At 49.0% G+C, this 17,232-nt stretch overlaps 2 protein-coding genes across 5 annotated transcripts in view; one reads left to right on the top strand and one right to left on the bottom strand.

Moving 5' to 3' along the window:
* Positions 1–17,232, bottom strand: part of LOC120895887 (AF4/FMR2 family member lilli) — an 80,787-nt gene that overhangs the window by 48,747 nt on the left and 14,808 nt on the right. For all 4 annotated transcript variants that reach the window (XM_040299597.1, XM_040299602.1, XM_040299601.1 and 1 more), the window contains exon 2: positions 5,147–5,196. The gene's annotated coding sequence lies outside the window, so the exon portion shown is untranslated. The remainder of the gene's footprint in view (positions 1–5,146; positions 5,197–17,232) is intronic.
* Positions 11,915–13,693, top strand: LOC120896812. Its single transcript, XM_040301265.1, has 2 exons — positions 11,915–12,223; positions 12,293–13,693. Exons 1-2 carry the CDS (start codon positions 11,924–11,926, stop codon positions 13,691–13,693), a joined length of 1,701 nt encoding a protein of 566 aa, XP_040157199.1. The 5' UTR covers positions 11,915–11,923.

The following is a 17,232-nucleotide window of genomic DNA, read 5'->3' as shown; positions in this document are numbered from 1 at the left end:
TTTTTTTGTTTGGGAAGTTTAAGCGTATTTCGTTGCCGTTGCCTAAACGCACCCACCCATTTACTGTGGCAAGGCCATTAATCATGGGCTGAAAAATGACACAACTTATGCAGCGAGCGGGAGGAGGGTTGCAATCATGAGGACCCCATGGGCCGATGGGCATACGGCGTTTGTGAGAAAAAAAGTATGCTGCTGACGTCCCCCCCCCCTTCTATTTCGCCGGGGTTAATCCAAGGCATTTTAAACTTTTTTTGTTTACTTTGGGAATAAACTCTCAACAACACTTATGAGTAATAGCTTAATTTAAAACAAAAACGGACTCCGTCACTTCCACCGCCTACATACTCATATATGACGTCATGTCAGTGTGTGTGTTTATGTGCCGCCAGACCAAACGGCAGACTTTTCGTAAACATCGCTTCAAAGCTACAAAAGGCGGATGCGCCATACGGTTGCAACTGCCGGCCATCGCTCTGTATGCTGCTGCACGTGTTTTCTGCTGCACGACCACGGATGCTGGCGCTGCATTCTTAGTGCCATTCGGAGTGCGATTCGCGAACGATAATAAACAACCAAACTTTACGCATCAACGCGTCTCCAGCATCAAACGCGCGCATTTGGGGAAAGAATGATCCCGCAGCACGCAGTGTGCTCTCACGATTCGCCATTCACCACGCCGCTGCGCAGCCTACTGCACCGCGCGCAATGTTTTATTTTCGTTCCTGCCAAGCGGTAAATAAACAATCGCACCCTCCCCCCACACCGGTCGTCACACAGCGAGAGGGTGGAAAAACGATCCAGCAAAAAACGCGACGCCCCGAAGGGAAAATCCACGCGAACGGTCAAGAAAAGGCCGGTGTTTGGGGCCGAGCCGGGGAAAATTGGGCCAGCGAATGTGTTGTGGTCGCAACAACGCATTCGATCGCGACGAGATGACAAATAATTAACTCCCTGTATCGCAGCCTGACGATCCCTTTTTGGAGATGGAAGTGGAAAAGAATCTGCCCCGCGAGGCCGGGCTAATGAAGAGAGATGCGCACTCCCGCGCGCGAGCTGCATATGCAGCCGACAGGTTTTCCCCCCATCGTCGTCTTCGTCGTCCTCTGGGGGAGGATTCACCCACGGCCTTACACACACACACACACACACACACGGTGTGCATTTAGAGGCTAATGGAATTATAATTCACCGCCCGGAGCTGGAGCGCGGAACAGGCGGCTCGTGTCAGCACGATCGTAAATTTCTGCACGCAAACGATGATCGCGCGCGGCCGTGTTCTTAAGCCATGCCACCGTAACAAAAAAAAACACCCGCCCGTACAGACCCGGACAACAGTGTGGATGCTTTAGTCCTCGCATCACACTCTCTCCTCCCCGTTCGGCACCGTCTGCCACTTCTGCGGCACGGTGGGTGCAGTCTTCTGCCTGACGCCTTTTTCCACCCGCGCGAACGCAAGATGACGCATCGAACGCGAACGCCGCGCGCGCGCAGACAGTGAAGGTGTGGGGCGAGAGAGGCGCACAAAAAACCGCGACGCTGGCGCTAATTTTAACCGAGCGCGAGTACGGACGGGGACGCGTCTGACAAATGGTCAACATACACCCGTACAGTGCGGGCCGTTTTTGTTTTTTTAATGCACTTTTTTGTGTTGTCTGTCTACCATTCCCGGTGGACGACGCTGTCTCGCGTTATCCTTGCAACACGCGGTTGACAGCCATCTGCATACTTTGTAGCGCAGGTTCGGCGCAGTACCAAATAACTGAGCGCTACACTGAGCACAGTGCATACGGGGGACAGCTTCCTAGCGATAAGATAGTCTTGGCGTCTGAATGTATGTTATAAAGAGTAGATCTTACAGCGAACTAATTCCGCTGGCATTATCTGTATGCGTATCGTTTAATACACTCATGTTGCTAATCGCCAAGGAAAGAATTGATAACATTAATTTTGAAGATGCTGCACTAGATAACACTTTCCAATTCTTTGGAACTAAACAAAAAACTTTGATTGTACAGTTCAAACGATCAAACAAAATAGGAAAGATCATGTTTGACCAAGTTTCCTGTAGGAACTGTCAGTAATGAACAGATTTTAGTGCATATTGTGTTCAACTTCAAAATTAATTACAAGAAGGAATAAAGAATGAGAATTATGGCGTAGAAATATAAATTAACACAATTTATGGTCCAAAACCAATAAAATCAAAAATCTTTTAGTTTTTATTAATATCTCTAAGTCATCCGATCCTTTGTCTCATTACGTAAAATATCTATTCTTTTGCAAAACTCAACATTGTGAAATTAGCCCCTGGCATTGTGCAATCGACCATCCTCTCTTTGCGCTGCAACGGACGCAATTGACGCAATCGTCTAGACCAAAACAAAGCCATCAACGATCTAACCTTTGCGAATTGAGCTGCTGATGATTTCACCCAAAATTTCTACGAATTCTTCAAATCAAAGTAGGTCACAACCGATGCATCCATACCGTGCACGAAGAAAGTTGATTTTAACGATCACTTTAGAATTTAATGATCCTGTGTGCGCAAATGTCCGCACAGCAGATCTACTCTCTCTCTCTCTTTCTCTCATTGTGCGTATCGACGTCCGGTAATAATGTGTCAATAAAACAAACAATTCGCTGATTGCAATTCCCCCGTCACAAGACAGTTGTTATGGTTTCTTTTCGTTTACATTTGAGCCTTCCGTTACCTTCTACTGCACAGCTGAGAGATCGTGTCATCGTGGCTTGACACACAGAGAGAGTGAGACATAATGATCATGAGTTCGCGGATTGAACTTGCACTCTTGCTCGTGTTGGTGGGTGAGGGAAGGTTAATTTTCATCTACTGAGATTCCCGGGCGCAGTCCCAATCGCTAGATCTTGGAAGTGACGATGACGCTGCCACCTAAATCGTGCGCATCGTGCACCATTTTACACCCCCCAGGAAAGAGGAGCGCCGTGAGCGGCTAGCTTTGCTCCTGACAACGGGGCGGAGGTGATCCACCGCTCGGAGGAAGATTTCTCGTAACGGGCCATAAATTTTCCAAACACCCGAAACCCCGTTCATCCAAAATCCAGCCCCAGCAAAACAGCAGCGAACGAAGCGAAAAAAAGAACAACAACAAACGAGCAACAGATCTAAACGAACTCCCTTTGAAGCGGTGCAACTCCCGACCAGACACTAATATGCAACCTGGCATGCCCAAAACTATGGGCCGAAGCATCGCTTATGCTGCTGCTAGGGAAAACGAACCAACCACTCGATTCACACCTTATGGTACTTGGTTTTTCCCTCACGAAACCCTGTGACGAAACGAAGGGCATTTCACTCTAATTAATACACATTCGACCGCCGATCGTCGCACAACCCTACCGGGCACCGTCGTGCACATCTTTTCGGTTGGAGAGGATGAAAACTTAATGATGGTGTTCAAATGCCGGTCCTCCTGATTGCCCTCGCGTTCAACTGCAACCATCACCATCTCTGGGCGGTAACGCGATGAAAGAAGCCTCATTGGGTCATTACTATTTCGAGCAATTCCGCACACCCAATCGGACGCTAATGTATGGGGTTTGGAGGGGGGGGGGAGAATGGGAAGACGGCGAAGTTGCGTTGTCCCATGTTTTATGATGTTTTATTTTTTGCCATCGTAAATCTTTGCCCCCTCCCCCCGAACAAACTGCTTCCTCGTCCTCTGGTATCGGTAAGAAGGCGATCGGCCAATCCCATGCCAAGGGACGCTCTTTCTGAGTGGGAAGTTAAGTTGTGGTTATTTGTTTTTAGTTATTTGCTTTTCTTTGATTTTATTATTTCATTTACATGTTTCGTTGCTCGTCTCCTGAGAAAGATCGTGTCATACTCTGGACAAGTTGCACTTTCTGGACAAGAGATTCATTACGGTCAGATACAAAAAAAAAGATTTAAAGATCAACATTTGTTACCACAAAAACGTCTATCATAAGGAGTTATTATAATAGAAAAAGGATATTACTAAGCATTTTTTAACATTTTTACTATCAATAACAATTCTGTGTAGGACCAATCATATAGCCTACGTACATAATCGCTTCAAAAGAATTCGATACATCTTACCACTAAATGTTGATAAGTACACGTGATTTATGTACATTATGGTACCCCTTATCTTCAAAAAAACGTTAATTACTTAAGGGCAGTTAAGGATGCTCATAAAACACACACACTTTGTTGTCCTATTTTTACGTAGTCCAATGGCCAATTGATTTGAGCACCATTAAGGCGTAACTTCACCCAACAATGCAGCACCACACGCCCGAAATGCAATTAAACTGTCCCGCGCGCCCAAAGTAATGTGATCCTGTTGTTTTGACGATCATAAACGGTCACTTAAACCATGACAGTTGTATTTCAATCCACCCCCCTTGTGAGCGGTTTTTGAGTAGCACTTGGCGCACGACGGCTGACGTTTTTAAAACCCGTGCCTGATGCACACTTCATCGAAAAAAAACAAACAAACAAACAAAATGTTCCACCGGAGGGAGGAAAACTGAACGCAAAGATATATCTCTCACCACCTCCGCTGGGGTCAGACCCAGGCCCAGGCCCAACAGGCGTGGAAAACAGAGTCTGTTTTCGTTTAACAAGCGCACCCCGTGTTCAAGCGCACCGGACAGGACGGAATGTTTTGACAGGCGCCTTTAAGACACGCGTCTTACGAACCCGTAAGAACCGGTGACGTTTGGTTGCACTTGTGTCTTTGGCTGATGCTGCTGCTGCTGCTGCCGCCGGTGCAAAAACGTGTGTTTGCAGCGCATTGCAACCGGTGGATTGGACACGATAAATAATAATGCGCACAGGTCTTCCATCTAGTACTCACTGCACAAGACTGTCGTTTTGGGGGGAGGATTTTAACCACAACCGTGTAAAACAACCAGCCCAGACCAGACAGACAGATCGAACCTAAAGTGTCCCCATGCACGGTCACGTTCCACACACTTGTACCGCACAATGATTTGTGCAGCCGTGTAAAAACAATCGGTAAATCATTATCTCTGTGACGGGGTTTTTTTCGGCAAACAGTCGCTAATTGTAATCCCCTCACAAGCGGATCGTGCACGACTTCACAACAAACATCATCATCGTCTGCTGTCGTCGTCCACCTACCTGCAGCTGATTTATGGGTGAAATTTTCGTCGACTCTCACGAACTGGAACCTAGACGGAAAGAAAGAAAGAAAAAAAAGCACGGGTTAAAAATATAGAGCAACAACCAAAAAAATACTAAAAACTCGTCGAGCATCGGTAACGTTTGCATCTGCTTAAATCCGTTCCTGCCCCTCCACCAGCTAACGACCGATAATAGCGAGCGAGACGCAAGTGTGCGATCCATCATGTTTTAAAAATATTGCTCCCTCTGGCTCTGTGGCCCGCCGCATCGATCCCAGGACTCACTTGCTGGGAGGTCTCGGTCTGCAGGTCAGCAGGGCTGTGCGGCTGGGATGTAACGTAATCCTAATGCACCTGGACAGAGTCCAAGAAGCGGTGAGTGAATCACGCGCGCGCACACAACACACAACGACCTGCAGGAATGCATAGCACGGGTACGATGAGCAGCCGTCTCTCGTCACGCGCCGATTGCCCTTAGCCGAAACGCTTCCGGGAGAGACGACCCCGAGAGCGGAGGGGGGGAACAGTGGAGGCGAATAGCATTAGCGAGCCAGGATGATTTTGGGCATATTTTTGGGACACCCAACACCCGAAAACAACAACAACCCGCGTTTCGAGCAGACGACGAACTGTGCTCGGAACAAAGTTGTCAAGAACGCCTGTCAAGCGGCCGAAGGACGCGCAAAGAGACGCGTTTATCGGTGAGTAATCTTTGTCAGGCGAGTTGGTCAAATTACCTCATACCTTGAATGATTCGAGAGACGCAGTAGGTGGAGTGGCGGTGGAATCGGTGACGCTGTCGCAAACGAAAACGCGCAGCACACTAAAACGATCTGGTAATCGAGTACATCCGAGCATCGTATCGCCATGGTAACGGCGCAAAGGATGAGCTTCTTCGCTGTCACTCCCGTACAGGGCAACGTATGCTTCGTGCGGATACTTTGTCGCCGGGCAAATGTAACCCTTGAATGTCCCAGTCTCCCAGTCAGAACCCAGGATTTTCGATCTTACAGTGTTGTGCAAAGTAAACTATGGTTTAAGGGTCTACACTACTGGCTTCGGCTAGAACTAGAAACAAATCCCTTACGCTACCCATTAGTTGAATTCCTTATAAACTTCTTCAAGGGTTGACTTGGGTGTGTGTGTTTGGCTGCCCGTACACGATCGGTACACGACCAAAAGGCCAGCGACCCAACACTCCATCTTGCGCATCCATCCCGCAGCGGATAATTATAGCCGAGACAAACGAACGCGAGCGCCACACCGTGATGCGTTCGATATACGGATGGACTTCCTTGACGCTTCCTAGAATGCTGCCACCAGTTTCTGAACGAGCAAAAAAAGGAAACCAAGGTTCGGGTTATTTGGGCCCTTTCTGGTCTCTTCTTTACTCATTCTCTGCAGACAATCTCCTGATACTATTTGCTGGCATTTTTGGAGTGTAGAGCCCTGCCTCCGAATCGTTTCTTGAGGGCAGAAGATATTGCCTCCCATTTCCTGAGTGTCGCACTAGTTCATTGAACGATGTACAAGGCGTCGCCTCATGTGTATTGTGTCTTGACGACGAAAGGATAGAATTAATTTCGGGAAAAATTGGAATAGCTCAGTACGCGTTTACTCCCCAACAAGACTCCGTGTGTTAATGTACCAATCAGCAAACACGTGTCACATTACTGTGGCACTTCAAAACACCCGATCGCACTCACCACCGTCGGACGGTGCTCGATCGAAAGTGCAAAATTCTGACGCGCCCTTTGATCGCTGCCATACCTCCCGAGTGCCACATTCCGCGAGCACGCCGCCGACACCCTGCCGACAATCCCGAACTATGCGCACCGTCAGATGCACCGTCCACGTCAACATCAACACAGCCTCCGCACAAACATCGCGATCAGCCACTTGAAATCTACCACACATTCGCAGCATTCATCAAACGAATGCCAATGCAAAGCTATGCGCACTCGCCCAGCATGTCCCCGAACTGGTGGTGGAATGGTGTTTTGCGTACCCATTTTCCTTTGGAATTTTCCTTGCAGCCGCGCAGGACGATCGTTCAACCCACCAACGCCCACTAGCGAACCAATCCAGCTGCTGACCTCGCTCATCGGCTGTCCAGAATTTGGGTACTACGCCCAGCCCTCTCTTCCGCTCTTTTCCATTTTTTTCCACCAGCCGACACACCAAAAAAGCCGGTCGTTCAAAGGCACCTTTAGTGTCGTAGCAGTAGCCACCACCACCACCACGTGATGCGGTTGGCCCCGTGCCAAACCATACGACACACATCGTGCCCCGGTGTGGCACGAGGAATGATTGATCGTTCGCAGCGTGGTGCTGACGCGGCTTTGGCACTTCAATTGAACGGTGTGGCGTGTCTGCGTCGCCGGTTTTTTTGACGAAGGCTGACCCTATGACTGAATCGCACCGTGCAGCAGCAGCAGCATCATGTACGGTTCTCTTCCGGCGTATTGCGAAGGTAATGGATCTTGCGTGCGTGTAGTGAAGGGCCTTACCAACACAGGTTTGTAGTAGTTAGATTTTATCAATATCAGCGGATGTTGTTTGATATAATTGACCGATAAGGTGATAACATCTTTGCTAATAATCGTTAAACCCAGGAGAAACCCAGCACCCAGCAAAAACACACACCCAGAGGAGTGCAGCTGCAGCATAACGCATGAGGGCCGCACATCTTCAGCCAGTGCCAATTTGCATATTCAAGCGGCGACTTTTACTTTCAATCGAGCGTTTAATTGGCATGTCGGGAGTGGTTAAAATCTGAGCCGAAGTCGAAGCGGCGTTTACGTGCCACTTGCTGGCGGCCCTTTCTGGCTTTGCGTAGCAGGGTGCGCGCGTAATGATCGCCCGCGTATGAGATGATCGTAAAACAAGAGAAAAAGTCTTATTTTATACGCTTTATGGGGAGGTAATTAAATCGCTGAAAATAAACCTCTTTTGAAAGGATTGTCCATGGAGGTACATAGAGCTGCGGATTTGAGCTTAAAAAATCAGTTTTCTGCAGCTGACAGCTGTCATACAATGACAATGTTGCACGGACGTACAAAATCGCCCGGTGCTATTCTTTCGTTATTAAGATTTTTTAATTCATATTTTAGGCAGCTCAACAACAACGAAGGTGTTCATCTTTAACTACAAATCTTCAGCCTAAATACACAACCAAACACACGCACACACAGTCACGCACGACAGCTATTCCCGTAACTTATCCATCCACAGCAGTGGCAGCATTCCTGATCATTAACTATGAAGTCATTTGCGGTGCGCCAAGCCGATCGTGCCGTACGTACGCTGAAAATGCCGGTTGCGTTAGACCGGCAAACTAACGGTCGCCGCCAACAAACCTCTCGCCACCAGCCCACTCTCCCATATACCCCACCCGTCGTAGGGTATGCAGTGTGCTCTCTCTCTCTCTCCTTCTCTCTATCTCTCGCTATATCTCTGTCCACCAAACCACACACCGATGACCGAATTTGTCTCGCAGGGGCGAAAGAAATTTGTTTAATTTTAGCCAAACACATCCACCGACGCAACCCTTGGGCTGCTGCAGCGCAGCCAAACCCGCCACAGAGATGGAAGTGGGTGGAAATCGGGAAAGCCATCCATTCACCGAATGGTTTTTCTTCCCATTTTCCGCATTTGTATCTTTCGTTTTTTTTTTTGTTGTGTCTCTCGATTTAAAAAAGGCATCAACGGTCCGTTGCTTTCCTCTTTTCCCCGCTCCTGTGAACACCCTTTTCCTCACTTTACCCCTCTCTCTCTCTCCCTCTCTCCCTCTCTCACACTATCTCTCTCTTTCTCTCTCTGACTCGACTAGCGACAAATGCGACAAAAATCCCAGTCAAATTGTTGCTAACACTCACCCCATGCCGGGGCCGCCGCAGACAGAAAGCGGCGGCGGCGGCGCAACAACCCCTCGGCATGACGCGCCGCGGAAAATTAAGCATTTTTCCTTCGCTGTTTCGCCCACGATCGTGTGTATGACATTTTCGAGTTGTATGTGGGAAGGGGGAGAGGTGAGAGGGGCAGTAGACGGCAGCAGCAGGACACACCAACCAAACCAATGGGCCGGACCGTGTCGACGTGCCGGTCCAATTAGTTTCACCATCACCGGGCGGCCCCCTGGACCCAAGAAGGTACGGGAACGTTACGCCGGCGGCGCGCGGTGAAAATGGATGGGGGCCAGCGGTGGCACTCCCGGCAGCAACAACACCGGCGGTGGTGGGCGTGCATGCAATTTAGGTGGCAGTGCGGCGCGACGGTCGCGATCGGATCGGAACGGTGGCGCGGGCGATATCTGGTGGCGAAATTAAGCAGGTGATTGCAGCAGAAGGATCACCAATTCGAGTTTTAACCATTTTCCGGTAAAATCAAGTGCTCCGACTGTAATTGTAGATTACATGGTGTTCCAGTGGTTGTCATAGTTGTCGGACACTTCCTTGACTCTTTCTTATGGGAAATGAACTTCAAATGATGGATATTGGACTGTATGGCATCGTTTTTGGAGAGACTCCTTGTAAATTCCTATTGGATTTGTCTAACAACAGTGCTATAGAGTCCAATTAAGTTCATTAAGTTCATTTCGCGTAAGAAAGAGTCAATGATGTGTCCAACCGCTATGAGTACTCCTGGAAAACCTTGTAATGTTATGGTTAAATAGAAAACAAGAAGCATCTTAGACTGCAATTAGAACGGTTTGGTAACTCACACAAGTCTAAAAGAAAGACAAAGTACCACTTGTATCATTTCAATTTGATTGTTTAGCTACAAAAAGGTTCCTCTTTACAATGAAAACATACTATAATCTAGATCAATAAATTACCCATTAAAACAAAATGCCAGTACAACGACTTTATGCATCATTTTCTGCCTCCTGAGAGCTGAACGATTGTTCCGATCCAATCGACGTGTCGCATTCGATTAGTTTTCCCCCGATTCATACCCCACCCAGTTACACCCCTCATACACACATTCGTACAGAGCGAATCAAGTTGATCAAGCTCGCGGTTGTGTTGGTGGTTTCCACTAATTGCGATTACGATCGCGCGGTGTGTGTTTGGCGGTTTGGCTCGCTGGCTTGCACAAGATGGACGGCGGCGGTGTGTGTGAGTGCGAGCTACCAGGTAAAGCAGGTTCTCTTATCTTATCACACGAAAAGATGCTCCCCACTCCGAAAAAGGCAAATGAGAGAGAGAGTGTACTTCGAGCGTCGTTTATTGCGTTAATCAATGTTTAGGCCCATCGACAACTGTAAGTTGCTCATCACGCGTGATTAATTTTACGCGACGCCTATAAACGAAATGATGCCGCTGAGGCTTGTTAAGCCGCAGTGGTGCCGTCGGTCTCGCCGTACGCACGATCTGTACGCACATAGATTATGCAACAGGGGCTAAGCGGACAAGCGCCCTAGCGCGTAGCCGAATGCTGCAGAAGAAGCACGCGTTGACACCGATAAACCTGCGCCGTGCGAACACCTTACTCGATAATTAGCAAAGGCGCAAACGGCTTGAAAACCATGGCAAGCGCGCGACGTGTCACAAACACCAACACCACACAAAAACGTACTGACGCAATGGGTTCTGCACGGTTCTCCACACCGTCCCGCGATCCCTTTCCGCGATCGACGTGTGCAAACTGCGTCAGAGGCGACCGCCCGTGTTTCGTTGTGCCAGTGCAGCACAGCAACCAATTAGAGCCCCCCAGCGGCTCTGCAGCGTAGAATTGATTCATTAAACAGCGTCTTTTTAGGGGGAAGGGTTGTCGTGCTAGTGGCCACTAGTAGCGGCGGACAGCCCCGTTTGCTGGAGTCACGCTGGACCGGACCTTCAAAGGAGATGCGCTGCAGTCGTGCAGTGGTGGAGTAGAGATCCAGTGCTGCTTCACACACCATTAGCATTGCGATAAAAATTGCTACACCAAACTAGACGGCGACGACTCCGCGCGCATACAGACCCACCCACCGGACGCTGGCTCATTCGGGGTTTCGGGGACACATGTCTCGTCTGTCGTGCTAAATGACCGTGCACACACACACACACACACACAGATGGGTATGCACCACCATCAGGTTATCTATGCAAACAGTGCCGACCTTCGTGCCGGGGGAGGTAAAAATTGGACCAACTCGCGCACCACAGACACCATCATCCTGGGCCGGTGTACGAGTCTTGTTGGAGAAAAAGTGAAGTATTTTTATCTACGTTCTTCTGCAAGAGCGTTACGGCTGTGCCTCATGGACACAGGGTGAGATATGCGTCAACGCGTTAGGCAAGCACTCAAGGAGTTGCAAGGAACGCTCGTGCACACTGCTGCGCGGACTACTTATCAATCCTGTACGCACAACTAAGTAGCAGCTGAGTATTTGAATGCTTCAGAATATTGTTCAACAAACTATCTTCACGTTCTTCAATCTCCCATCAGACAAATATGGCAACAGTCACACTATCGATTGCAATAATAAATGCAGCTCCAATGTATCTTCCTCTTTCCAAGGATTTCAGAGATAATAATTGCGATGCACTATGCCTCACAGTACTAAATGTGTTTGCGTAATTAAATTCATTACTCCACAACACTACCACCTGGACTATTCAGAAAAGTTATTGCAACAACATTAAACCTTGACGTATGCAATTATAATCCACACATTTGATTAGTGCGATAACGAACTAATCAAACTAATAAGTTGAGTGCAATTTCCTCTCCGGTTCTTAACTTTCTTTCGATGCAACGACCATTTGGTAAGAGAATGTTAGGCAAGATGCATCACTTGCTCTACCTTTACGCACTGACAAACGTAGCTACTGGCTTTACACTACTATCGCCACTGCTTTCTCTGATCGTACAGCGAGAATGTAACACTCCCGGAATTGTAGATCTTCGTGTGTTGTTCGATTCTTCGCTTGAAGTGGACAACATCTTGAAACCTGCCACCAACCATTCCAACCACTGTACGGGACCAATCATTCTTCAACAGCTATTCAGCAACGTTTCCTTCGGACATCATCTACGCAAAACCCGACTGAACGTGGTGCATATTTCCAATCTCACGGAAAACAATGTACGGGAGGCGTCAGCAACGGTTAAGTATGATCCTATCACTAACCATTGTCCTCTTGAACTCCAACAGCTGCAACAAATTGGAACCTACATTAAGCAGTCCGCCAACTATGACTGGGGAGCGAAGTATCTGTTCCATCTACCCTCACTGACTGCGGATCAGCTAAGTAACTTCACAGCAGTCGCAACCATCCTTTCCGGACAACGGCTGTACAACAATCTGTTTGCGATCAATCGTAAACATCTCCTTACCTTTAACGTACTGAACAGCGCCATTCATCGCCACGATCAGATCCGTACGGCAGTGCAGGACCTATTCCAGGATAAGTTCCGCCAAATGCATCGCTACCATCTGGAGGATCTGATCGATGTAGAGATTTATCCGTTTCACTTCGTTATTTACGGAAAATTTAAGATATTCAACCGGGAAGCTTACTTCATCACCATGGCCGCCGATCGGCTTAACCTGTCGATGGTGGAACGTGAGGATCAACTAAACTTGGTCTTCAAACATCAGTTCAAGGATCACGTAAAGGAAAACGGTATCATCGTCACCTACGGTCACAGTGAGGGAGATTTCCGGCGCATATGGACGAACGATATGGAAGGTCTGTGCATAGTGGTTCCGGCTGCGAATATTTTAACCATTTTCAACGACCTGATCGATCCTTTCGATCGGCACATCTGGCTGCTATGGTTCGTGTGTAGTGAGCTAACGGCTATCGTTTGGACGGTTGTTAAGTGCGTTCAATCTCCCACCGCTAGAACACCGATCGCGTTCCTACAGCAGTACGGTGAACTTCATCTGGTATTGCTGCAGTGTTGCGTCCTTGCACCGCCAGAGCTTAAGCGGATTCGCAAAATAGAGCAGCTGCTTCTGTTTTGCTACATTTTGGCCGTTTTCCACATCGTCACGGTGTATGTGTCTGTAGTCATCTCCAATCTATCCACCGTACGATATGCTAACACACTTGACACCCTACAAGACTTGATCGTTCATCAGACTCCAATTATAGGCACGGAAACTCAGCTGCAAATACTACGGCAACGTGCGTACAATTTAAACTTCGAACCTCACGGAGAGTACGTAGCTACTGTAATGGCGTGCAGTCATGCACAGTTGGCGGTAAAACATTCGCCCAACGTTTACAAGCTAATACAGGAGCCCTTGATTTCGCACTACATCGTTTATCTGCTGCACAAGGAGTCGATCCTGCAGGAGGTGCTGGAGCGATACGTTGCCCTGTCGTATCAAGCCAACCTGTACCGGTACTGGGACAATTTTATCCTCCAAAAGGTACCGATCGCCCGTGATCGTACGGCATTTATGGCGGATGTGATTAAATTTGACGATATTATTTGGTTTTTCGTGCTGCTACCGGTTGGAGCAGCGCTAGGAATGGTCGTTTTCCTGCTGGAGATCGCATGCTACCGCTTAACGGAGAGACGGTCAAAGGGAATGTACAAATAATTGCAAAATAAGACACAGTTTATCGAGTATTTTTTGCATAAATGAGTACCTGCAGTCGATCTATTCCCGTCTCATTTACTTCAAGACTTATCTAATCAGTGACTGTATTTCACCAAATCATTGAGAAACACAGTTGTCATTCCCTTTCCGAGCAACAATTCAAAAACACTCAAGTAAACGGCTAATTAAAAGTTATTCTCTTTCTTCTTCTTACACCCAACATCGTTAGAATGGCTAGCGTTCTCCCCGAAACGCGCTACACCACCTCCACTTCCCGTAGTTTTGTGCGGGAGTCATTTAATGGCCCTCTTCTACCGACCGATACAACGCTATATGCGTGCAGAGTTTAACGACAGTTTTGTAACGTTTTGTACTACCGTCGCTGGTTCGCCTTCTGCCACAACACCGAAGCAAAACCCTCCGAAACGTGTATTACTGCGCTTTGTTTTTATTTCGGCAAAACGCGTCGCTACATAACCGATGGCTGAGCTGCACCGGTGTGTGTCCCGGTAGTACAGCAGTGTCATCCATCCATTTGTGTGTTCTTTTTTTGTGTTTTTTGTTCTATTTTGTTTGGGATATTTTAGGAACAGTGGTGGCAGCAGTTCGATCTGGGCAAAGGATGCCACTGTACCAGGGGTGCGTGAGAAGGGTGAAGGAGATGCAGGGGCCTTTTAGCCCGCGTAATGCTTCTTGCGTATCGTGGTGCAGCACCAACCCACGGTTCACCGATTGGGTTGGTTACTGCGAGCCACCAGATCGTGTGTCACCGCCGGTAAGAATCTAAGTGACACTTACCCTTCGCCAGAACTCCACGGCTCCCTCTCTCCCCTTTTTGGTGTCCCGTGTCTCCATTGGCAGAACCCTATTTATAGCGGTAGCATAGGTGACGCCGATCGGCATCTCAAACATCGACAGGCTTGTGTCGCGTCAGAACCGGGAAAAGCGCGTCCACGCTTTGCCGCAACCCTGCTGCGGGCGTGGAAGGTACGTAAAGGATTGTGTCTCTCGGACGCTACTGCTCGATTAAAAAGCACCAGTGTACTCTCTACGTCCTCCCTGAACCACCGGAATGCGTCACGTACGAAAACCTTGAATCGAGCAACCGAATTGAACGAGCAACTGCGGCGAGAGACGGTAAAGAGACGCCGCCGTATGATGAGCGTGCGTGCAAAAACAAATGCCCTGGGATGCTGGGCTGGCGGCAGGGGTGTTGATGCTTTACGATGATGTAAACACAGTGCCATAACTACTTGCGTTACAAGCATGTGAACATACAGTCAAGCTTCTTTAAGAAAAAAATCCACCCGATAGGGGGTTGGTTGCTTGCTGAAAGCAGTCGATTTTCGTTGCGATCCTCCTACATCCAACGCTGTTGATCAATCGGTTTATTGCAGATTGCAGCGCAGTAGAATGCACCCAGATACGGCTACAAGATGGCGACCCATGCGGAAGATCTTCGCATCAAATCGAGCCGACAGTGGACGAATTTCCTTTCCGCTGATGCCTTCCTCGGAGGTGGTGGTGGCCTTGCGTAGCGGCGCGTTACAATGGGGACCCACGTTACACGTGCGCACGATAATGATAAGAACAAACTGATACACAGTCGGTGTTAAATCTCTCGAGACCGTCACACATCAACAGCACAGCTACCGATTGGGGGGGGGGTGCCCCCAATACCCACTTGTAAAAACAGGCGAAATAAAAGATACTTTACACTGCTCTCTCGCTCTCGCTCTCGACCCGTGGAAAGGGGTAACCGCCTTTTTTTGCGTTCCGCGTTACGTCACAGCTCCAATCACAGCCAATTATGGTAGTAAACGAGTGAGAGCGGTTCGTGGCACAGTCCGCCCTAACCACCCCCCCCCTCCCCCCCTCACACACACACACACACACACATTCTAAACATGGCGTCAGGCTGGTGTAACAACTACTACAGCGCGCATTAGTCGGTTGAAGGGTACAACATTTCACTGTTCTCGCATGTTCGCAGCTACACATATCATACGCGGCATTGATTGCACGATCGCACGTCACCACGCGTCTTCCGTTGTTTGATAGCCCTTCCCGGTTCCCGGTTTTCTCGCTCCAGTTCTAGCGGTTGCCAGTGGCGGTAGCGCGGCCATGCTAATTTGTAGCATCAATTGATTGGAACAGGCGGCAGCAGCAGCAGTCGTTAGTAACCTTCAGGAGAAGCTCTAACCTTTGCCGAACGGGGGGGGGGGGCACGCAAGCAGCCCCAACCAAACAAACAACCGAACAGACAAACAAACAAAACGTGCCCACCAAGCGAACCACGCGTGTGATCGCGCGGGGTGAGTGTGGTAAGACGCGCGGTGTTTGCTCTGGTGAAGTGAACTGGTTTCGCGGATGCTTCTTTACTGTCTCAGCGCACACACACACACACACACATACACACACACACACACACACACACACCAGTGCAGGGGTGATGATGTTGGAACCATTTCGTGTATGATGGATGTCATATCAACCTCATCTGTGTTCACGTGTGTGCGCAACCCGGACGCGCCACCGTTCGGGTGTGCGCGATACACGCGCGCGGGATGCATTGCACAATTGAAGCTGCTGCAAAGCGATCTGCGTACGAAAGCGAGCGGGGCACGCGATACGCGAGCCCTGATAAATTGGTTCCGCCTTCACACCGTGGCCATAAAACATGGTGGCGTCCGGTGTGTGTGAGTGTGAGCTATCTCTCTACGTCGCGCTCGCGCCTACCAACGTCACACGGTGCGCAAAGAGGCGTGATTTAGGCGGACTGAGTTCTAACGCACTGCTATCTGAACTGCTGAACATGACCGCCAATTATGACACACTTTTAAATGAAGACACTGATTTACATGTAAGCTAAAGCCCGTTTCGGGGGAAGGGGGGGGGGCGGTTTTCACGTAACAACCAAACAAAATGTCATGGCTGTCTTTGCCACTTCCTCCCTTTGCACCATGGCATACTGGGTTTGCCAGGAATCTAATCTACCCATCTGTCAATCTGTGTCGCTTCTGTCAGCCAGTGTGTGTGTGTGTTTGACAGCCGTAACGCTACATTTAACCCGATTCGCAGCAGCACACAAAACGGTATGAATCCGGAGTTTGGTCGGCTTTTGTTTATCAGCGAGAGCGATGGCGTCGTTGCCGCACATCGGTGTAGTGTTGCGGGCGGCCCGGAGGAACCAATCAAGGGCGGGATGTAAACAATATGTGTAGCCCCGCACACACCAGCTAAGCCGGCTTCCGTCGTTCGGTGTGTTTGGTTGACGCCATAAGCAGGGGGGGTGGGGGGAGGTGAGTATGATAAAACAAACACGCATACACATGCAAAATTACCTCCCTTCATATGGACGGTGTGGCGAAAATCACACACTCCCCTCCCTCCTTCCAAACCGGTGCGCGTCAAACGAGCAGGGCCGAAACCGGAGGAATTGTTAGAGGGGCTGCCCCTGTTTACAAAACAATGCCATTGGTTTGCCCCCATGTTTTTTTTTTTCCACTATTAGCCAGCCTCCGGAGAACCTATCGATA

The sequence above is a fragment of the Anopheles arabiensis genome, chromosome 2, assembly GCF_016920715.1.
Source record: "Anopheles arabiensis isolate DONGOLA chromosome 2, AaraD3, whole genome shotgun sequence".
NCBI lineage: Eukaryota > Metazoa > Arthropoda > Insecta > Diptera > Culicidae > Anopheles > Anopheles arabiensis.
This window is presented reverse-complemented; position numbering and strand designations above follow the sequence as displayed.

What these genes read in the sequence shown, in the direction of transcription:
- LOC120896812 (XM_040301265.1), top strand. Translation starts at nt 11,924, where the DNA reads ATGCATCACTTGCTCTACCTTTACGCACTGACAAACGTAGCTACTGGC. An exon ending in CCAATCTCACGGAAAACAAT is followed by an intron (nt 12,224 to 12,292) that starts GTACGGGAGGCG and finishes GAACTCCAACAG; the next exon opens with CTGCAACAAATTGGAACCTA.